A 22,307-nucleotide genomic window follows, 5' to 3' on the forward strand; every position below is an offset into this window, starting at 1 on the left:
CCCTCATTTAAACCTGTCAGTTTGCTATGCTAAGCAAACCACGGTTGCTTTTCCAGCGGTTCGGTGAAGCGATTTGGTTAGTAACAAAATCAAAACAATCCGCACGCATAAACAACTGGGGGCAGGTGTTTATTTCTCGTAGCATTCATTCGGCACATTTCAGGGACTAGTTTCTCCGGCCAGTATTCAAAACACTTATCTATTCGCTGGAGAACAAGTGGACTGACTGGATCGAGCATATATAAATGGGGGTGCCCATGTCGGCTGGCGTTAGTGATACTTTAAACCGTCGGAGGATTAGACATGTCACAATATAAGGTATTCGTTTATAAAAATCGTGTCTAAAGTGCAGTGAACCTAAGCGATGAAAAAACTGAAAACTATTGGAAAATAAGTTTTATAGCGATTTGAAATAATTGTGTGTATAAGTTTGAAATAAATTGTGTGCAAAAATGTATAACGGATATAACTCAATTTCTAAAACACTGCGTGGCAAATATGCATACGACTATTTTTCCGGTTCAGGTTTATCCGTTTGACTTCGCGCATTACATAAAAAACAAGTTAAGAAAGTGAATATTTGATAATCTAATGCCGGCTCATTGAGTTCACAATTTGTTGTTATTCAGATAAATGAATACAATCTCTGTTTAGATTTGTTTCTTCCAAAGCTGTTATCTGCTTTCTAGGTATAACACGTTTAGATTTTTCTCTTTCACTCTGTTTGCCTAAATAAGACTTATCAGTCTCCAAATTTTGAAAGTTAGATAAAGTTTTTAATTTTTTGATTATTGCATAAGTTAAATGTATTTGCCGGCTTATGTTTCTTAAGTGTTTTAATTGTAAAAATTTAAAAATTGTAGTACCTGTCGGGATTCGGCTCTCACTTTTCCTCCGAGGACGAGCGGTATCCGAACTCATTGCCAGTTGGTCAGAACTCACCTCAAGTGTGCCCCTACAAGCTCTACGCGGAGCAGCTCTCGGGAAGTGCCTTTACGGCCCCAAGAAAAGAGAACGTGCGCACCTGGCTCTACAGAAAATTGCCTTCAGCTGTGCACCTTCCATTCCAGCCCTTCAAGGGAGCCACGTATTTTAGGCAGAACTGGGATGAGCAGCCCCCAAATCCAAACCAGGTTTGTTTCAAATCTCTGACTATCACAATGTTACGGTAACTGTACAAATAACCTTTGGCTTAGCTTCGCTGGAAACCCTTTGATCTGCCACCAGAAGGTGGAAAATCAGTTGACTTTGTGGAAGGTTTGCATACGGTGTGTGGTGCTGGCGATCCTAGATCCCGTCATGGTCTTGCAGTGCACATATACTCGTGTAATATATCCATGGGTAACTCGGCATTCTACAACAGTGATGGGGATTTCTTGATTGGTAAGAGATGCGATCATTGATGTAATAACAATGGCGTCTCAACATTTTCATTAAGTTCCCCAGCAAGGAGTTTTGGATATTAAAACTGAGTTCGGGAGGATGAAGGTGGCTCCCAACGAGATCTGCGTCATACCACAAGGCATACGATTTGCTGTTAACGTGGATTCTCCTTCGAGGTAAGGAACACATTTCAAAGAGCTAAAGAGGCGAAATATTACATATAAACGTTTTAGAGGTTATATCTTGGAAGTCTATGATGGTCACTTTGTGTTGCCAGATCTTGGTCCCATCGGAGCCAATGGTCTGGCAAACCCTAGGGATTTTGAAACACCAGTCGCCTGGTTCGATGATCAGGACGTAAAAGGTATATTTAAAGACGCATTATGTCACGAACAAATTACTAATGCTAAGCTTACAAAATAAATAGACTTTCAGGTTATATCGAAATTCCAGGGCAGTCTTTTTGTGGCCAAGCAAGATCACAGCGTCTTCGACGTGGTGGCCTGGCATGGTAACTATGTACCCTTTAAGTACGATCTGTCCAAGTTTATGGTGATCAACTCGGTCAGCTTCGATCACTGTGATCCCAGCATTTTTACTGTGCTCACCTGCCCGAGCTTGCGAGCTGGAACAGCTATAGCCGACTTCGTGATCTTCCCTCCCCGCTGGTCAGTACAGGAGCACACCTTCCGGCCTCCCTATTACCACAGTAGGTTGCGTTTCAATACAGTTGTTTCCTTTTGAGTTAATTGTTTTTTTTTGTTAGGAAACTGCATGAGCGAGTTCATGGGCCTAATCCTAGGAAAGTACGAGGCCAAGGAAGACGGTTTCGCTGCTGGAGGGGCGACTCTCCATTCGATTATGACCCCACATGGTCCGGATGTCAAGTGCTTCGATGGCGCCTCGCAGGCAAAGTTGGTGCCAGAACGAGTGGCTGAGGGAACTCAGGTTGGATGCAGAGGAGAACATCTTAAATATATTTTACAAAATTTTCTTTTTTCCAAAGGCCTTCATGTTCGAATCGTCCTTGAGCTTGGCTGTAACCAAATGGGGCGAGGAAACCTGTCAAAAACTGGATGCATCCTATTATGAATGCTGGCAGGCTTTGAAAAACAATTTCAACAAACAAAGTTTCTAAAAATTAAAGTCTGTGTAAGAAAAAGTAACAATATTAAAATATCTCGTTAATACATATTTTATTTAAAGGATTAATTACGTGCAACACATACTTAAAGTTCCATCAACGAACTGGGTTTGCTTAAATAAAAGGAAATGATCAAGAAGCTACGTTTGACTACAAAAGTATGTAATGTGCAAATAAAATGTATACTTTTATCTGATCTTAAATGTCAATAAACATATGTATCAACAAATGAAACTCAGTCCGGCTTTAGAACTCAAGGAGTGTTGCGCAATCTGCAATACGTAAACATTAATGGACGCCAGTATGTAAATCTAGCCAGATACCGTATACACTACACTTCAAATAGAATTGATCGAATATCTTAAAGATAATGTAATTGAATTCTTATAGTCTAAATGTGATGCTAGGGGCAGATCGAGGACTTCGATTACTGAACACTTGGCTGCTGTTCAACCGACAAACACATAATTGATTGCAGTTAACCTGCGTCGGCTCACTGGTCTTCGGAAATTCGGAGATGCCGTGAGAATTAGTCACATTGTCGTCTGATCGACGGCTATACAAACACTTCGTGTCGCAGTTGCAGGACCCCAATCTGTAGTTATTGGACGCTGAACTGCAATATTGGTGCACAGTTTTGTCCATAGTTTCTCTTCCCATGGAGCAGTAGGAATCCAAAGTATCCACGGTGCTTATAAGGTCCGGCGTAAGCTCGGATTGCTGGCGGTTGGTCAGCCAATAAGTTCGCATGTCGCCCTTGCCCTTATTGAAGAGTAATTTGGTCAGCATTTTTGTTAAACATTTAGTAAAGTATACCTTTATGCTCGTCAGACCCCTTTCTATGCAGGAGTAGTTGCCAATTAATTGCAGTAGCTGGTAGGTTGCCTCGGAAATGTGGATCTTCATGGAATCACCAGTGCTCTCCATCCGAGATGCTGTGTTCACCGTGTCGCCGAATAGGCAATATCTGGGCATCTGGTTAAGTGCAAGGTATGGACACAATTTACAACTAAATGTGTTTAATCCATAATTAAATAAAACGTTTTTCTGTACCTTTTGTCCTACAACGCCTGCTGCACAAGGTCCCGAGTGAATTCCAATACGGAGCTTAACAGTCTCGGTGGGCTTATGTCGGATCTTGAGATTTCCCACCGTCTCCAAGAGGTGAAGAGCCAACGAGGCTATCTCTCCCGCATGACGACTTCCATTTTGAAGGGGCAACCCGGATACAACCATATAAGCGTCTCCAATTGTCTCAACCTGAAGCCATGTTTTTGAAATATGTTCTGATTTCAATAGAGTAACCGACCTTATAGACATCGTAGTTGGAAATAATCGAATCGCAGCAGGTGTACCAGTCGTTTAGCATTTCTACGACCTCAAAGGGAGTGCTCGTGGTGCAGAGTTCGGTGAATCCCACAATATCGCTGAACAGTATAGTAACGCAGTCAAAGCACTCCGCCTCTACAGGATCCCCGCGCTTTAGGAGTTCCGCTACGGGTCTTTATGAGAAGAAATACAAATGAAACTATATTGATCAACGGAGCTTCAACCTTTTACCTTGGCAGCATCTGGTAAAGGAGCATGTCGGTTTTCTTTTTCTCTTCGTATAGTAAATTAGTACGTTCCTGAACCAGACCCTCCAGATTATAGGCATATTTTTCCATTATCGATAGCATATTGTCAAATATATTCGGTTTTCTGGACGAAGGGAAGAGTGTTCAAATAAAATTCCAATCCATATTCTATCCCATTCTTATAATGCTTAGGATGGAATACAACTGATACGTACAAGCCAGCCTGAAGCTCCTTTAGATGCATGCGAACCAGTCTGATGTCGGGCCTGACCTCCGGATCTTCGTCCCAGCATTGGCACAGGCATTTGCGAATGTAGTCCGGTATATCCAAATGGGTGTGCGTCAAGGCTGGGCGAAATACTCCGTGCTGCAGCAGTTCCGGACACTTGACAAACTGAATTATTTCTGCAAAACAAAAGAAAATTAAGAAAAATCTGTTTGCTGCCCAACTACCAATACTCACCCTCTTTCGAGTAGGCGGTATCCCCCCAAGGACCTTTGCGGCCAATCATCTCGTAGAGGAGAATCCCAAAGGAGTAGACATCCCCTTTTTGAGAACCGCGAGCAGGTCGGTAGGCATCCCTCAAAAGCTCAGGCGCCATGCAGAGGGCACGTTTCAGTTCCAATTCACTCCTGCAAACGTCACAAAAACAGAGTTTTTGTTTTTATTATCGCAAAAAGTTCAATGTCTTGTGTTTGCGTTTTGTGAAATGATTTTATAACATAGATTGGTGATACGGCAGTTGTATAGTACTTTGGAATTTAAAAGAATATACCAACACATTTAATAAGAATAGTAAGAGAGATAATTTGAACTATTCCAAATGTTATATTACTTGTTTGGCTCTTCCTGCCCCGCTTTTAGTTCGTGCAGTCCAAAGTCAGATATCTGGCAGACCCAGCGCGAGTCGATGAGGCAGTTGCTGGATCGTAGGTTGCCATGGGATATTATCTCCGAGTCGTGCAGGAAGATCATGCCCTTCAGGATGTCGGAGACGAGTGAAGAGACGAACATGTGGTCCAAATGCAAGTCTTCGTTGGCCAAAACGTCCTCTAGACTGCCCCGAGCACAATACGTGGTGAAGATAATCACGGCCCCGTGATCGGTGGAAGCTCCAATGAAGTTGATAATGTTCTCATGCCGTACCTAGTTTTTTAATTGATTATTTTTTATATATATTACTTTTGAGTTTTCTGCTTTACCTCTCGCATTAGTTTCAGTTCCTTTCGTATGGAGCGTGTAACATCCACGCTTTTCTTATGAACCTTTTTCATGGCTACAATACTTCCACGGAAGAGGGCTACCCAATGGAGAATATAATTAAAGAAATATTTTGATAAATCATTTTTATATACCTATATTTGTAAAGGACCGCTTGTTGGGCTCCCCAACCACTAAAATGCTCTGGCGGCAGATTTGAAACTGAAATTGGTTGATCTTTTAGCTTTTAAGGGCGATTGGTTGTTATTTCGAAACACGTACAATATTCTTGTTAGTGGGGTTGTTGTATTCGCCGAGATTAATGACGGTTACATCCTTCATGTCCACCTTCCACAAAAGCCCTGCCAGAGTCTGCTCGTACCGGTAATGTCTTAAAAAATATATTTTTAAAAAGAGTTGGGCACAGTCAAAAATCCATCTTACTTGATCAACAGGGCAATGGCCACCACAACTACGAGGGCACACAATGGGCCTGTTACCAGATATCGCCAGTCCAGTTTCTTTCGAGGACACAGTTCGCCATGAAAACCACAAAGGGGTTCTGCAAGCGGAGGGCGACCATTCAGCCATTGGATAGGTCTATCATTCTTTATGTAGCGAAACTCCTACGGTTTTATTTAAAATAAGTGGCCTTGGGGATAATAATTTAAGATGTTTTCATTAAGCCCACCGGTATTAAAGAGTTCTTGTCGTAGGCAAAAAACCCCACTGGCTGCATGGACATTTTTGCTAGTGATCCCATAGAAGTTCCACTGCCCACATCGTTTTGCAGGGTTATGACTGTGTAATTCCCCTCAGCATCTCCATTAGAATCTATGTAGACCTTTTGCCAGTAAGAACATACATTAATTTTTCAAAAGCATAAACCCTAATCGTGTTAAACATATCTTTGACTTCAAAATAGGCTAAATTCTGGTGGAAGGTTTTACAGTTTAAGTACTTTACTCACATCAAATCCCTGTATCGAGTGATAGGACCTATTAAAAATGTGACCCATTACCAAATTCCCGTCGTAAATATCACCGCCCAGCTTTAAAACTTCTGTAATAGCTCGAACATAGATCATTACACTGTCATAAAGATGTAGGCCATATATGGGAACCTTAACAATTGAAATACAGAATAATTAGAAAAAAGAATGCTCAACGAAAATTCAAGTTTCCTACCGATATGTTGTCAAAGACGCGTTGATGATATGGCACCAGAAACGGAGCTTTTCGCGCATAGTCTTTTATTTTGGAACAAATGTCGCTGCAAACATAAACGTATAGGTACAGAGAGATAAACTGCTTTAAAATATGCAAATATACATATATTTACTTGTCATGCACATTATTTTCATAATTCTGAGGGGAAGTCAGCACAAAAGAAATCGCTAAATTGTTTTTTTTTAAGTCCTGAATACTTTTTAATTTTGTATTAAAATTGATTATAAATTCCTATGAAATCAGAAATGTATCTTTCTCCTCTAAAAATAATAATACTCAAAAAACATGCTTAAACATAGACTCTACTTTTACCAAAATAAAACAACCTCAGTGATGTTGGAAAATCACCAGCTCAAAGATCGAAAAACAACTGTTAGAAAGACGCAACGAAAATACGAACAGTTAGATAACTAAGAGTCAGATAAATTACCGAATATGGGGGTTTTGTGGATATGTCATGCTTATTTTTATAACTGAACGAAATGAGATTTTGTCCAGTGATTTGCTCTTTTCTTTTCTAATATAAGGATCTAAATAATCTGGAATAGATGGTGCATGCATTAGAACTCTAGCTCGGACCTCCGATCCGCACAATGCACTTACTACGTTCCATAATGTTAACCCTCCGATTGGAGTCGTAGATCTCGTCGTCCACGGAAATCACTATGTAGTTCCCGCTCTCGAGAAGCCTTCTGTTTTGGAGTCCCCGCACAAAGTCCACCATGGCAATGTGCTCCCCAATGAACACATAGACTGTTTCCGGATGTTTTGTGATATTCGGATGTTTCAAAATTGTACAGTGCGCTTTACAACCCAACATGTATAATATGAGCTTATTTAATCTTAGTAAGTGCTTCCACTCAATTGGCTGCGGTACTATATCTTCAAATTATAATAGCATTTAATTAATAAATGTTCTTCAAACTATTCAATAAACACGATTTTTTATTCATATTGCCCCTATCAACATATATTGTTAGTTATAAAACGCACTGTTTACGCATATGTCTCAAAATCAAGTCTTACTGCGAGTGGTCGAATAGGTTTCTTCGATTATTTTATCGATCTGCGAAAGGGTTTTTGTGGTTGGTATATAGTCGGAAATATGTTTGAAGTGGCTGATGGTAAAGTTTCTTGCCTCCGCCAATTCCTGTTACGAAAGATATGAAATCATTTGAAGTAAAATGGTAATCAGATTTACCTGAATGGCCCGAGCCACATCCGAGCCCCAGATGGGCTTCGAGCTGACAACTATTGAGAATTTGTTCCAATGAAAGGCGTTCAGTAGACTGATTACACTCTTGGACACCTTTAAAACATGTTATTGTATCTTATTGTATCTATTCCTGATAGATTTTACCTTGGAGGCCGGAGCTAACGTTCGTGCAAAGGTATGAAATGTACTTTTGTTCGAGACAATTGAATCGGAACATTTCTGCAGCGAAAGGAATAATACATTGAAGGGATCCAGTAAAATATAAATTATAGTTGGGAATTCACGATATATTTTATAAGAGTATGGTCAAACTATAACAATAAAAAAAAACAGCAATTAAGTTCTAAAGTTTCTTAAAAACGAATAAGAAAACGAATCTCTTATTTGGTCGATATTCAAGGTTTCCAGCCTGATGGATACTTTTATGGGGATGCTAAAATAAATTGTGGACCTGTTTTAATAACCGTAACTTGTGTCGAAATGACCAGTCACAAGCAGTGATACCGGAACAGAGGCCTGACCTCGAGAGCCAAATAAGATAAAAATAGGAAGTGGGTAAAATACCAATAAAATACCCATCTCCTTCAGAAGCAGCTGCCCCCCAGAAACATCGATAGGAGACAATATTGCCACTTTGCCCCCCAAGAAAATTGCCTGGTCCCTAAGAAAATATTTTGTTACGGCGTCGGTGGTCACATGTGAAAGGAAAGGTATTCGACTTTTGAATCGAGCACTGGTGACCCAGATTTGAGTAATAGGACCACTCACGAAGGAAAGCATCGGAGTGTTCCAGGCCGATGCCAGCAGAGCCTCCGTGGTGCAACTCTCGTCCGGACCGATGAACGCGGTCACGCCCATTTCCCGCATATGTGTCATCGCCCTGGAAACGGAAACAGAAACGGAAACCGGAAAGGGACAATTTCAAAAGGTGAATGAAGCAGTAGGAGCAATTTAATGAAGGAGTAATTGAAAGATTTACCTCAAAGGCTTCACGCGATAGGCGCTCATTTTGTGGCCAATGTCAACGGGCTTAAAGTCCAACTTTTTTCCAGGCAACAGGTTTGGGTTCTTGTTCACATCTTCGATGGCGAGTGGCAGTCCGCCCAGGGTCACCTAACGCAAGCAAAGACAATTTAAAGTCCGAGATGAGTAGTGGCTAATTGCACGCCCCGCTGAGGATGCACTTAATTTATTCATGTTGTGCCAGTGGTAAAGGGCCAAAGCAAAACATGATAAAGCAATGCAAAACAACTGATATTTGCACTGGGTTTCACCCTGCGGGGGTGGTTAGTTTAAGAATTTCTCATAAGGTCATTTCTCATTTACAAAGGAATGCTTTAATTAACAGCAATAAAAATGGTTACAAAATACTATTTTGAGACCCAAGCCGAAAAGATTGGCCTTACTATTTCCTTGATGTTAGGCATTTAGGATTTCTTTAGGTGTAAAATGTAATTTAAGTAAAAATGTTCTACATAAAGATACTATAATTTAGAAAATTATCCGGTCATAACGATCATTTCGAAGCCGAGTAGCTCGTTGATTTCCTGGGCGTAGGCCCGCAGTTCGTGATTCCCGCTTCTAATGTGTCTAGCACCCAGCATGCGAAGGTTAAGTCTCACAGCGACCACGAAGCTAGCGATGGCCAGGATCACCAGGTGGATCCAGAGCAATGCAGTCAGGACGAGGAACCACAGGAAGTTGTCGGCCGCGAGGCAGGGCTCCTTGGCCAGGCACTCCCACATGTGGAAGGGAAAACGGCTGAGTCCCTGGACCACCTTCATGCTCCAGGGCAGGAGCATCAGGGGACTGCAACGCTGCCACACGGCCAGCCCTGTTATCCGGAGTCTAGAGAAGACTCCCCCCAGGGCTCCCTTGATGGGCAGGTGTATCAGACCGTAGCCGTAGAACATGGCACCCATTGCGAAGCCGGAAAACAAAAGACTGCGGGCTAGCTCACTTAGCTGGCCGACCACGTAAACGTGGGTCATGGGACGCTGAGTCTGCGGCGACTGGTGGAACTGGAACCGTACCTCCAATATCGATAGCATCAACGTCAGTTGGAGCACCGTGAAAACACTGAGGCAGCGGTGCGAACGAATACAGTTTCGAATATAATCACGCATTTTGATTTGGAATTGTTCAAATTAAGGAAGACAGTTCCCGAAACTGTTCCTGTACTCGTAGGAAATACTGATAGGTTTACAAATGTAAAAAATAATACTACTTTTGAAATAGTATGTTCGAAATACAATTTTTTTGTTGTGAGTGTTACTGTTCCTTTGGTCAAATTGACATTCAATCAGTTAGGCCTATTTAAATCTACGTTGGTCAATTTAACAAATCACTTGATAATCATGAGCATAATCGTATACTTTTACTGCTTTCAGGCCATAATCGAATACGAATCTAAAGTCATAAGCCTTACAGGCTTACGCCAGTTGAGGAAACCTTTTCGGTTTCCATTGGATATGTCTAATTACTTCATTTCAATGCATAATAAGCATACCCATTCATAATCAGAAGCTTAATTAAACTCTTGCACCTGCAGACATTACGCATATGGCTCTATCCACGGTTTGAAGCTTAAAAACTTTGGCTCTATTTTAGGGTGGATAAATGCATAAAAAGAGGTGCTTGGTGGGATTTGGTTAAGCGATAAGCATACAAAATAAGTTGGCTTCCTAAAGAACAAAAAATGCAACTAGCGGTCAAAAACTAGAAACATTTTATTATAAGTAACAATTTTCGCTCCTTCCCGCTTTGGGTGGATAAAGCACTTAATTCAATAATGCTATCTACAAAATTTCTTTAAGTGCAACTTGACCTTCTATTGACTGGCTTTGTCTGGCTGCACGGTTTTCAGCTTATACATACGTACGTATTGAAAAATGTAAACAATCCAAATTTCCGCCGAAAAAACCAAATTTTATTTGTACGTTACATACTTTCCGACGAATCAATACACGTTTTTACTCGACGAGTAAGGGGTTTAGTTATTTAAAATGTTCAAACTCCAAGGCATGCCTGATTTTAAACGGCTGGCTGGAAATATTTTGGCAATTTAAATAAGCATGATTTATAGCCAACTTTTTAATACAAATTCCCAGAGTGTTTGTTCAACTGAAGCTGCGTCCTTAAATACATCCTGCGAGTTCTGCGTGGGCAGGAAATGATACAGACCCTTCGGACCGAAATAATTGTAATAACCATGCTAATAATTTCGAAAGCTTTTAAAATGATTATTCTTTTGATGTTTTTTAAAATGGATCGCCGGATAGACTAAAATAAGTATCGAAATAGTGAAATATTGGTCGCGTTTTTTACCACAATTTGTAAAGTATGACAACTTGTCTGGTCCCTTTATTTTTAAAATTGTTTTGCACGTCAAATACAAATGAACCTCAAAAATCGAAGACAAGTTGATCGTCACAAGATTTTTTTTTTAGTAGTTCTCAAGTTAGGGGTGTACAAAATTGACCTTCTTTTTCCAAAAATGCTAGAATTTAAGCTTCTTCTATTAGGCTGCTTACCATCATTTTTAATTTTTAGAACCTTCAAATACGCACAAATAAAGGTTAATGCTCAGGCAGTGTAAGATGCTTTGAACTGCTAATGTGGCCATAATTGTTTATTAATAACTTTGACACGGGTACAAGAATGTGTCGTATTCCAAAAGTTGAGGAATCTCATAGGCTATACAACCCTGTATTTTCAGTAATTCATAAGTTATGGGTATACACAATTTAACTATTTTTCGCCAAGTTTTTCCAAAAGTGGTATAACTAATGTTTCTTATTTATTTTTCATTTACTTTTAAACGGATTATCCGATGACAGTTAAGGCGTATTTTAGGTGAGAATACAACTAGGTTCACCCAACAGATCAAATTTTCAAAGTTTTTACACTTTCACCACTTTTTCTTCGAAACCAATGGTGATTGGTATGCAATTCTTTTAGTTTGTGCAATGCCTTTTTATTGATGTATCAAATCAAACAATCGGGCGATTACTGTAGGTTTTCATTTCTTCGTGTATATTGTAGTCGACTTCGCACACCCTCCTGGTGCGCTTCGGCACTACGTGGACTGCCGACCACAGTGATACAAACATAAAAAGTCAGGATTGTGTATTTTATTGTATTGTATAAATGTTTAAGATACTCGTGGTTAAAGGGATTTCTTATTAGCCAAATTTTCTGCTAGTCAGATGAGACCGACATAAAAAATCTATGAAAATGTAAAGCAAAAAACGGCTAATTAAAACGGAAATATTAAGCTATTTCAGCTCATTCTCATTATTAATTGCCTTCAATGAAAATGCAGCTCATCAGCATGTCATAATTATGTACCAATTATGGGATGTACTGTAGTCCGCTTCTTATGAAAATTTTTGTCTTAAAGGGCATATAAAAAGTTTTCAAATTCAATGGTTTACTTGCCCTATTTTTCATTTAAGGAGCAAGGGAAAGCAAGCTCATTTGAAGTATGAGTTCACGATAAAGGTTCCATAGTAACAGGAAACGGTTGCTGGCTGAGATGAGGTTTAAGCTTTTGGAGGGTTTGCAATTAAAGTAGACATGTAAGCGTTAAGCCGTCTTTGAGTGCCAGCATCCTTTGTGTTTATGTGTAGTACAGCAATATGTTGTTTGTAACTGGACGCTGATTTAAAAAAAATCAAGGTATTTAAAAGCCAAAGCCCTCTCAAAAACGGAACAGTATTTGTCGCTATAGTTCCAGGGCTTTGAAACTGTAGCTAATGTAGCGAATTTCCTTGACAATTTTAGTAAAAAGTTATTCTAAACTGGAAATAATAAGAGGCTTTTATTGGACAAAACTTATACTTATTTAAATTGCACGTATTTTTAAGTAAAATCTATAATAGAAGCAAATTAAATATTTAATTAAAATTAAATTAATTTTATTTAAAACTCAACATAGGTATTCCAATATTTGATTAAAAAGGCATTGAAATGAATTTAAAGGAAATGGTTTCAGAAAATGGCGAAATGTATTCTTTTAACTCTAAATCAAATGCAATATAAAATTTATTTTCTTGGACCAAAATATCAGCTTTCACTAATTTTGTTTTTGCTTATGACAGTTTTCAAATTATTAATTCCTTAAAACAGAGGGCTCTTTTTGGAAACGCAATTAATAAATTACCTGCTCACTTCTTTACTTTATGGCTGATTAATATTTGTTTTTCCGGTGATGGGACCCGTTTGTCGCTTTTTATGCCCTGAAGGGCAATTTAAGCAAGCATGAGATGGCGCAATGGGGAAAAATAAAACTTACAAGGAAGGCAAACAAGGAAAAATACAAAATGTTCACGATAAAAGTTGACTTATTGCCAACATGCAATGACAAATAAATATCAGTGGCATTAATATCAATTTTTTGCCACATGCGGATTTATACAGGTAAAATGGCGCATCGATATATGGTTGTGATTTGATCTACCAAGAGCCCGTAGTCCTGAATAAACAAAATATATTTTTAATATAAAGCAATAACTTATTTATCTTCCTGCACACATGCACGAAACGGTCGGAAACTTTATCGTCTTACAAAAATTGTTATATTTGTATTAACCGCATGCGCTTTTGTATATCCCGCACAATCGAAAAAAGCGAAAAATATGAATCGTTTCCCTTTGTCCCGTTTATGAAGCATCCTTGATGGATTTGCATTTAATCTTCCTATTTCGTTAGGCAGTCAATCAAATAAATGGGAGCCATCAACACTGTATGCCAAGTATTGTGATTTTTCCGGGATCCAATTAAGTGCGGAATAAAGGAAAATAGATTTGAACGGATTTCTGGCCCATCAATAGGATATGCGCTTCTCCTATTATTCTTCTTTTTCCGTCACGGGCAGATGACCGTCGTCAATCCCCTTTAAAAAACATCAAAAAATCAAAACAGTTGGAAACTAGTTCGAAGTGAAAACATCCTTAAAACATTTTATGAATACAATGTATATGGTTTTGGGTACCACATTTAGTGTTTCCTTTTTCATTTTTACGGTGTGAATAAGTAATTGTTTTAAGTTTATCTGAAAACACTAGAAACAAATTATTGCCCAAAGCAAAAGATCCGTTTGACTTTCCAGTTAGAGTATTTTAGTCAAATGCCTCAAGGGACGCATGATTTGTTTGATTGGGACAGCTCAATCGGCCCCTCAATCTCAACGTTGAGCTATAAAATCATGATATTTTTGGGACGGATGTGTTGACTTGTGGCCAAAATGAGATTGGCATTTGAATTGCAAATGTGACAAGTTGATGTATTATGCATGCACATACACAATTAGCCAAGGGCGTAATTTGCAATTATTTTCGATAATTTTTGGGGACTTTAAACTGTCATCGTGGGCTGGGTCCTCTCCAGTTTCTCACCCGCATCTGGGAATATTCAGCTAGGAATCCAATATTTATCGTGTCCGACAGTCGCCGCGTGGAGGCAGTGGCTCCGGAAGCCAAAGGAAGGCTCCTCTGACAGCCGAGAAGGACGAAGATGCAAGAGAATGCAGCGGTGGTGGCAGAAAGGCCCGGCATCCTCGATGGCAATAAAGTTTTATTTTTCACGGATCTGAAACTGACACCGGACACGGTCACCGCCACTGACAATTTGACAACCTGACTACGGAGCACTGACTGTGGAGCACTTGATGGCCGTGGATTTAAGCATGGTCGCGGGAGCAGCCGATGCACCAACGGCAGTCATTTGTTTAGGCAAATCCCGTATGCGCAATCCCAACAGGTGTGCGTAAATCCCAGCCTGAAACCCAACTTGTTGCTACGCTTTTCCGAACTCTGTTCCGGCACTTTAGCACGCCCGTGTTCAATCGCAGACTGCGTTCGTTCCTTCGATGGCCCTGCCTTTATAGACTCCGTGCTTCGTGTCCTCCGGCGCGACTCGTGTCGGTTCCGGATCCGAAGGGGAGCAGTGGGGTGCGAGTGGGGGGCCAGGAGGAAGCGCCAAAATTAAGTGGTCTATGAATGACAAAATCAGCAGAGCCTGGGGATCAAGAGCGGGACAAGTGGGCGGCTGTCCCTTGTTGGTCAGTTGGACAGGATGCTGACGACCTTGTTATTTGTTCCTGTTGGCAGCCAAAAATCATTCGTTTTAAATTTGGAGTGACCCCAATGAGGACTTGGCTGGGCATTGGACTACTTGTTTGGGTCGCGTCAGCTTTTCTCCTGTTGAGCACATTATTTTCCTGTTTCTGATACCCATCAAGGCAATTTTCCTTCGAAGATTGCAATAATACTTCCCCATGCACTCAGAGTGACAGTCAATTATGGGTGTAATCTCTTGTTTTGACCTGTCAGATTGCGTAGGAGGCTAAAGGTTGCGAGGACTAATGGTCTGGGAGGATTGTAATAGATCAAGGAGCTTTAGTTTCCTAAGGGGCAATCCTTGCTCGTTGTTAAAAAGAAGCCAATTCCGATGAAATATTAATTCGGAAACCAATTTACATATTGGATCGTGGGTTTCAAAATAGAAATTAAAATTAATAACACTTTTGTAATCATATATACATATATGCACACACTCTATAGGTACCTTGTTTCCCTTCATGATATAGACACCCTTTATCGAGGTGCGTTGTAAATTCAAGTTCAAGGACAGCGGGCGTGGGGATTTTTGGTAGCGATTTTACAGCTCCTTAACTTAATCCGCGTTTGGGTTTCCCCAAAGGGGCTTATGGGTCTTTTACACGGGAATTCAAACCAAAATGTTTTAGCAAAAAACTCAGACTTTCTGGAACCTTAATTGCGTTGTAATTATCTCCATTCCTTCGGTTTCGATTTCTAATTTAATTACCTTAGGCCTAACAAATTGGCATCACATAACTTGAAGCCTATCACATTCACACTTGCTTAGCACCTGTCTCGGGTTTTTATTTTCAATTACCATGCGAGAGGTAATTAGTAACTGAATTCCATTACATATCGGAATAGACTCAATAGCCCCGACAGTCCGTATCAGCACCGAAACTCTTGAAGAATGAATTCATAATATATGTCTAAGAATTACCATTACTGATAGTTTGTCTCATTTGAGTTTAATCGGCTTCAATTCTTCGGGAGTTATTTATAGGAATAAACATTTAGCTAGTTGTCTAAACTTCTCATAGAGACACTGTGTTTTAAGTTTAAGGGGCATACTTTGGTTGAGTTACAGCAAAAAATGTTGTTTTTAGATTTAATCACGTTTTTTGAAGGTAACAGTCTGGTATAAACTGATGAAAACTTGGAGCTTAAAAGATTTATCCTTTGACCAAGAAAATGGACCTAAGTAAAACTGTTTTAAAGAGCTATAACGCACTGTACCCATTCACCTAACCACTTTCTAATGGAGTACTTTTCTTTTCGTTGTTCTGGAGTGTGTAAAGGTCCAAGTTCAATTTCAATACCGGCTTATAATTTGATTCTAGTTGAGCCAAGACCTAAGCTGATTGAAATGAAAATTTAATTTTAACTTTCGCCGGAGCGAATCCTGTTCCTCGTCGTCAACGGCCAGCTACTCTACTGTGTACCAGCCAGGGAGAATGACAATTATGGGACCATGACGAATCGCATTCATATCCCCCTTTGAGCCGGTACGTTTGCATTCGACAATACAGAATTGCGAGCGAGTTGGCACTTCCTCTACCGTAAATAATTCATTGACAGAAGAATTCCCAGGATCTTGAATTTCCACGTTAAATTATAATTTTACCTCACGTACATTTGAAACCGCTTAAATAGTGGAATTAATTTTGAAAGCGATGTCAACTTTAAAATCAAAAAGAATTCATATGTCACGACTTTCCGTTTGAATAAGTTTCCGGTGTATGTATTATAAATCGTAAACAATTCATACATGCGATTTGCTTTTATTGTCATTTGCCAATAACTTTTCCGCTCTCTCGGGGATCTGCAGATTTCGCAATTCAAGCATTTCCATGCGGCAGTTATTTTTATTGTGAATTGTGTCTATTATCTGCCCATTGGTAATGGCCAAATGATTTTCAATTGTCGTTCTTAATGTAGAAAATATGAATTGTAGCAGATTGTGAAATCGAGGAATGAATAACAAGAAGTAAACATATTCAAAGTTCGGTTTAATAAATCTACTGCTTTAACTAGGAATATGTAACAACCATAGACAATTGCAGCCATTATAAATGCCGACACGGCACTTGCTTTTCCATTAGGGTGCGGCAGTCCAAACAGAATAAATAATATCCTAGTGTTCTCCGTCTGACTCTTAAACACTTTTAGTATATTAACATGGCAATTAAAGTTCGCATGTAGTTGCACCAGTGAATGAACTGCAACCCGTCAATGCTGGTTTAGTTGCAGGGATTCACATTCGTGTTTGTTTAGGGCTTAAACATACAAGAGAGGTAAAAATGTAGAAAAAAGTTGTACTTTTCCATGCATCATACATCCTGTTCCCAGGCAAAAGCTTTTATTTACCACCAAAGCACCGAAGGCCAGTTCTATATTTAGGAAGTTAAGAACGTATGTATATTTCCCCCATTTTCCATCCTGTTTCTTTTTTAATTGCGGCACTTTAAATTATTAAATTTCCAAAAACAAATTTTAATAAGATTTTTCAGGTTTATCTTTAGGTCAAACTTTCTAATTTGTAAAAAAAAATTTTTTATATAAAATGTGGTATAGAATATAAGACATCAAAAATAAATTTGTTTACACAAATAACCAATCATATTGCTGGGAATACAACTTATCAGCAAAAGGGAAAGCGCCATTCTAAAGCGCCAGAATGAGCGTGGCAAACTTTTTTTAGGTCAATCGATAGGTATTACGAGACTAATTCATTTCAGTTAAAATCCTGTTCAAGAATATAATTATATGCTTTATGGGGTCGGAAGAACTTCCTTTCACCTGTTATATACTTTTCTTCCTTTCTTTTCAAAATTTTATAATATATATTTCATTTTTCATTTGTTATACAAATTATTTATTGTAAATTTACTCATAGAGGTCGACTGCAGAATGCGCTGAGGGTTGGAAAATGCGATTGATTTCACTGGTAGTGGGCAAGAGCATCTTTGTTGATAACGCCCGCGAAGCTGGTGTACTTCGGAGAGGTTCCGTTGAGGGCGATGAACTGCTCTGCAACTTCCACCGCAACGCGAACCTGCGCCTCCGAGGTGCTGGCGCCCAGATGGGGCGTGGCCACCACTTTGGGGTGGGCGATGAGGGCCTTGGTCACCGCAGACTTGGGCGGCTCCTCGGGATAAACGTCGAAGGCGGCGCCGGCCACTTTTCCACTCTCAAGGCCATCGAGCACGGCCTGCTCATCGACAATGCCGCCGCGGGCCACATTTACCACCTTGACACCCTGCTTGCACTTGGCCAGGGTCTCCGTCGATATGAGATCTAGTAATATATGATATTATTAGTAATGGATAAATATGCAGTTCACGTGTTACACTAATACTAGGTTGTAATCTCCAAGTTTCCACAAGCTTTTCAAAGCTAAATCAATTCTTAACGTTATCATACCGACTTAAAAACTTACTTCTGGTGGCTGGGATCAGCGGCGTGTGCACGGTTATGTAATCCGCCAGTGGCCAAATCTCCTCCAGCGTCATCTTCTCGATGCCAGCCGCCTTGGCCTCCGTCTCCGTGGTGATGGGATCGTATCCAATAATCTGTGAAACACTCGGGGTGCGATTAAAATTTCCCCTTGAGTAAATACCCAATGCAACCCACCCGCATGCCCCAGGTCTTCATGCGAACGGCGACCTCGCGACCAATGCGTCCCAGTCCCAGGACGGCCAGGGTTTTTCCATACAGCTCGGTGCCGGCGTAGAGCTTCCTGTCCCAGCGACCCTCCTTCATGCTCTGACCGGCGGGGACGACGGGACGGGCCAGGGAGCCAATTAGGATGCACGTCAGCTCGCAGGCCGAAATAGAATTGCCACCCGGAGTGCTGAAAGCGACGAGAGTTTGGTTAAGTATTCCCTAAATGCTTCGATACACAGGAGTAGTGGGTCCCGGGCGATGGTGGCGTTTGTTGTGACTAGACAGCAATATGCAAATGCCGCCGAAAAAAAGATGGCAGCAAAATATGGCAATTTTCGCGCTCGGCTCCGTACCTCTGGCAATACAGTGGGCCATCTGACATTGACGCGACCAACCCACAGTCCTCAGCCCAAGACCCACAAAACAGAGTCCCCTTCCCATTCCCATTCCACCCAACCGCCTTTATTGACACTCGGCGTCCCTTAATTATGCGTGTCAAAGGGCGACAATTGACCCAAGTCATGACTATGGCTCTTTTCTGTGCTGCGATGCGATACAGACCGCCAATCCCGCGATTCAGAATGCGCATAATTACTTGGGGCTGCGCCATCGATGCTTATACTATGCAACACTCTATTAATGAGCACATGTTTTGAAAACCTTTTGTCACCAAACAAATGATTTTGATTTGGTACTAAATGTGTCCCTTCTTCTCTCTATTCGTAATATACCTACGATTTTCATTTAATTAGAAGTCTTACATGTTTGCCTAATTGAGCTGTGGGTCGTGGCTAAATTTAGAACAAATGCTTTTAACAACACCTTAAAGAAAATGATGATGAAGTGATGACATGACGTAAATAAACCAGACGTAAAATACAAGTCTTTAAGAGAAATCAAGCGAGTATGTGCCTGAAACCAGATCACAACAGATCATAAGCCCAAAAAAACTATTTTCCAGGTTTAAGAACTGAAATCGAAAGTCATAGTTACGAAAACCCAGAGTAGTTTTAGTAATCACCACAAACAAAATAATATTAAATAAAATGAAAGCAAAAAGCAAATACCTTTCCATCAAATACTTAAAGAATTCATAAAAGGGCCAAACCCTGAGCTAAGAAGCTGTCGGGCATTTGAGTGAACTTGAGAGCTTGCTGGTCCTAAAGTTGAATAAAAATGTTGTGCACAGAAAATCCGAGCACAGTGCTCGGAGTAATCTTTTTTCCCGAGTACTATGCACCAAGAGCTTAAGGACTTACTTCAGGACAACGACATTATGCGCCGTGGCTGCGGGGACATCGATGTTATCAACGCCCGCCCCCGCGCGGCCAACGACCTTCAGGCTGCCGGATCCGGCGGCCAGGACTTCCGCGGTTATTTTCGTATCCGAGCGAACGATGGCAGCGTCGAAGCTCTGGAACGAGGTAATTTGATAATTAGCATCTGTGTAAATATAAATATTTGTCTTGCGATTCCCTAAACCATTTCACTGACCATTTTAAGTGCTCGAATAACTGGTTTCGAGTAGAAGGGCAATAGATGCCCATCAACACCTGTTGAACAATAGGCATTTAACTTGAAGAAAAGTATTGGGCGCCATAAAGTTTGTGCTTCAATGTAGCGGTCTGCTTTTCCGAGTAATTTTGGGGCTCACTTGGAACAATATATTTAATGTTGCGGCTACATCGTCTGGTCGGCAATTGATTTGATAAGAATTATTTGATTGGGCTGATAACAATGTCTACCGCTGCCAACCCTAAAGTGGTGCTCGTGTGTGTTATTGCCAATAGATTTCAAAAACATATATATAAAAGTAAGATAATCGCTTAATTTAAGAAAAAACACTTAGATTCTTTTTAGGCAGCAGACCCCTAAACTCTGAAAAATAAGGGGTATCACATCACGAAATGAATAACATGTTGGTCTCGTTAAATTGTTTTTCTGTCTACGCAAGGAAAACAATTTTTCATAGAACACTTTCTGACCCTTAAATTTGATTTTGGTTTGGGAAATCAACAACTAAAAGCATATTTCCCCAAATCAAAGCAAATTCGGAGTACGCATTTGTACGCTGTGTGTACGTGCCCATACAGACATAAATTGACCTAAATAATAAAAAGCATTCTGGTTCAAATTGAAGGCTGCATTCTTGAAACTGGAAATACTCCTAAACAAGTAAGGAGAATAATTGCATTTCATTCTAATGTGTATCCACACAAGTGGCTTAAAACGTAAGCTTAAATGGCTTTGTGGGCATTGTTGGAATTGCTCGATTAAAGGATTTTAAATTACCGACTATATACATGAATAAAAGGTCGCCTCGCTTCTTAATCGGGTCAGGTGTGATTCTTGCTGCCGATAACCCTTAAGCCTGCTAATGTTTTCGCACTCACTTGTCTGGGCTTTTCATTTACAAGTTGCTGGGCGGATTTGTAGCTTCAAGCGCTTAGTTACAAATTAATTGAGAAATGTATCTTGCCATTAAATAATACCCACACCCACCACCTTTCATAAGTGTGGCTATGCAGCCAAATTTTGTCCCAGCGCACGTGTTTTAAGACCGCTCTTGAATCGTTCAGAGAGCTTTCCATTACAGCGACTTATCTCTTACCTATGTTCTGACATGTGTGTATTCACCTGTGCTGTAATCCCTAAGCCACTTACCTTAACTTCCTGGCACAGCTCCTCCACGGGGAGTTTCAGCTTGTAGGTAACCTTGTCGAAAAACAAAAACAAATGGTCAGCAACGTTGATTAAATTGTGCAATCAATTAGGTGCAACTATTTTCTGTTTGCCCACTTGAGCGCTCTTTACATGCTTGCAAATTCATTTACAGTGGGATTAGGGATTCATTTAAATTCATTTGCAGTGGGATTAGGGATAAAAAAGGGGGCTTTGAAAATAAAGTTGCAAAAATGTAAAGCATTTATTTATGCATTTTGAGTAAAAGTTGGTTAAAAATATTTGTAATCTTTGATATAATTGCAAGATAATATTTGTAATTAAAATATTTGTTTGTTAGGTTAGGCAAGTGTAAGTGTTATGTGTACAAAAATCAATGAACAGTCAATTAAATACTTGTTAATTCACTATTCCTGTTTTCACTAGATTGAATGTAATCAAATAGTATTGTTAACAAAAACATTTTTACGGGAGAGCACTGTACCACGGGCACTTGTATGGGTGTAAGCTTTTGCACAGCTTGCACATAAGCGCTGGTCACGTCAGGGACTTTACTTACATTAATCCCGTGCTGCTCCAGCAGCTCCACGCAGGATTTGTCCACTGCATCGCAGACCAGCACTTTCCTGATGTTGAGGGGCATATTTGACTTCGTAAACAATGTGTCTGTGCTGTGCAATCTGGTCAACCGGTAGGCTGTGTTAACTTTGCCAATTAATTGCGCCACTCGCGATCTGCGCCTCTGAGCAAGCAAATTGAACTGACTTTCAGAGCGGCAACGACGGGCCATCGAACCTGACTTCGACCGCTCTCCCCGGTGCAGGGCGAGAGTTGTTTTCGGCTGATAACGCCTGGAAAGATCGGAGAGCGCCACTGGAACGCCGGTTCTCTCTTTCTCCTCGCCCCGTTCTCTTCGGGTGTGCGTGTGAGTTGTTTTCGAAACGCCAGATCGATTTGGCTGGCAAAACAACAACCTTAACCCGTGAACGACCCAACGTGCAAATAAATCTTTAAATACTGAATTTAAATAAAAACAAAGAAAGTAGTAATTTGGTGTTTTTGCAGTTCTTTCCCATTTAGGGGATTTGCTGAAAATGTAACCTTTT

The 22,307-nt window shown here is 40.3% G+C and overlaps 4 protein-coding genes across 5 annotated transcripts; 1 reads left to right on the forward strand and 3 right to left on the reverse strand.

Annotated features, from left to right (window-relative positions):
* Window positions 1-234: 234 nt before the first annotated feature.
* On the forward strand, window positions 235-2,761 carry LOC108033249 (homogentisate 1,2-dioxygenase). Of its 2 annotated transcripts, none has more exons than XM_044094371.2 (9): window positions 235-318; window positions 864-1,133; window positions 1,197-1,383; window positions 1,439-1,559; window positions 1,617-1,747; window positions 1,811-2,092; window positions 2,150-2,331; window positions 2,390-2,535; window positions 2,590-2,761. In XM_044094371.2, the coding sequence occupies exons 1-8, from the start codon at window positions 304-306 to the stop codon at window positions 2,519-2,521; spliced, it is 1,320 nt and encodes a 439-aa protein (XP_043950306.1). In that variant the 5' UTR covers window positions 235-303; the 3' UTR covers window positions 2,522-2,535; window positions 2,590-2,761. The 2 variants fall into 2 exon arrangements, with proteins under 2 accessions (XP_043950306.1, XP_016963004.1); XM_017107515.3 differs by having other exon boundaries at window positions 2,390-2,529.
* LOC108033304 (guanylate cyclase 32E) lies at window positions 2,671-14,307 on the reverse strand. The gene is made up of 23 exons (XM_050885204.1): window positions 14,149-14,307; window positions 8,730-8,863; window positions 8,519-8,630; window positions 7,895-7,969; window positions 7,736-7,843; window positions 7,561-7,684; window positions 7,138-7,287; window positions 6,965-7,073; window position 6,836; window positions 6,276-6,428; window positions 5,997-6,149; window positions 5,750-5,931; window positions 5,588-5,696; window positions 5,461-5,527; window positions 5,308-5,405; window positions 4,941-5,251; window positions 4,568-4,737; window positions 4,320-4,509; window positions 4,088-4,228; window positions 3,837-4,029; window positions 3,581-3,787; window positions 3,344-3,502; window positions 2,671-3,289 (listed from the first exon to the last, which is right to left on the reverse strand). The coding sequence occupies exons 1-23, from the start codon at window positions 14,305-14,307 to the stop codon at window positions 2,912-2,914; spliced, it is 3,483 nt and encodes a 1,160-aa protein (XP_050741161.1). The 3' UTR covers window positions 2,671-2,911.
* Window positions 9,062-10,003, reverse strand: LOC108033305 (uncharacterized). The gene has a single exon (XM_017107578.3). It carries the CDS (start codon window positions 9,874-9,876, stop codon window positions 9,250-9,252), a length of 627 nt encoding a protein of 208 aa, XP_016963067.1. The 5' UTR covers window positions 9,877-10,003; the 3' UTR covers window positions 9,062-9,249.
* Window positions 14,308-17,672: 3,365 nt separating the features above from the next.
* Window positions 17,673-21,970, reverse strand: LOC108034329 (D-3-phosphoglycerate dehydrogenase). The gene is made up of 6 exons (XM_017109206.2): window positions 21,761-21,970; window positions 21,184-21,234; window positions 19,779-19,933; window positions 18,487-18,706; window positions 18,293-18,425; window positions 17,673-18,150 (listed from the first exon to the last, which is right to left on the reverse strand). The coding sequence occupies exons 1-6, from the start codon at window positions 21,842-21,844 to the stop codon at window positions 17,795-17,797; spliced, it is 999 nt and encodes a 332-aa protein (XP_016964695.1). The 5' UTR covers window positions 21,845-21,970; the 3' UTR covers window positions 17,673-17,794.
* Window positions 21,971-22,307: the final 337 nt, after the last annotated feature.

The sequence above is a fragment of the Drosophila biarmipes genome, chromosome 2L (genome assembly GCF_025231255.1).
Source record: "Drosophila biarmipes strain raj3 chromosome 2L, RU_DBia_V1.1, whole genome shotgun sequence".
Lineage (NCBI taxonomy): Eukaryota > Metazoa > Arthropoda > Insecta > Diptera > Drosophilidae > Drosophila > Drosophila biarmipes.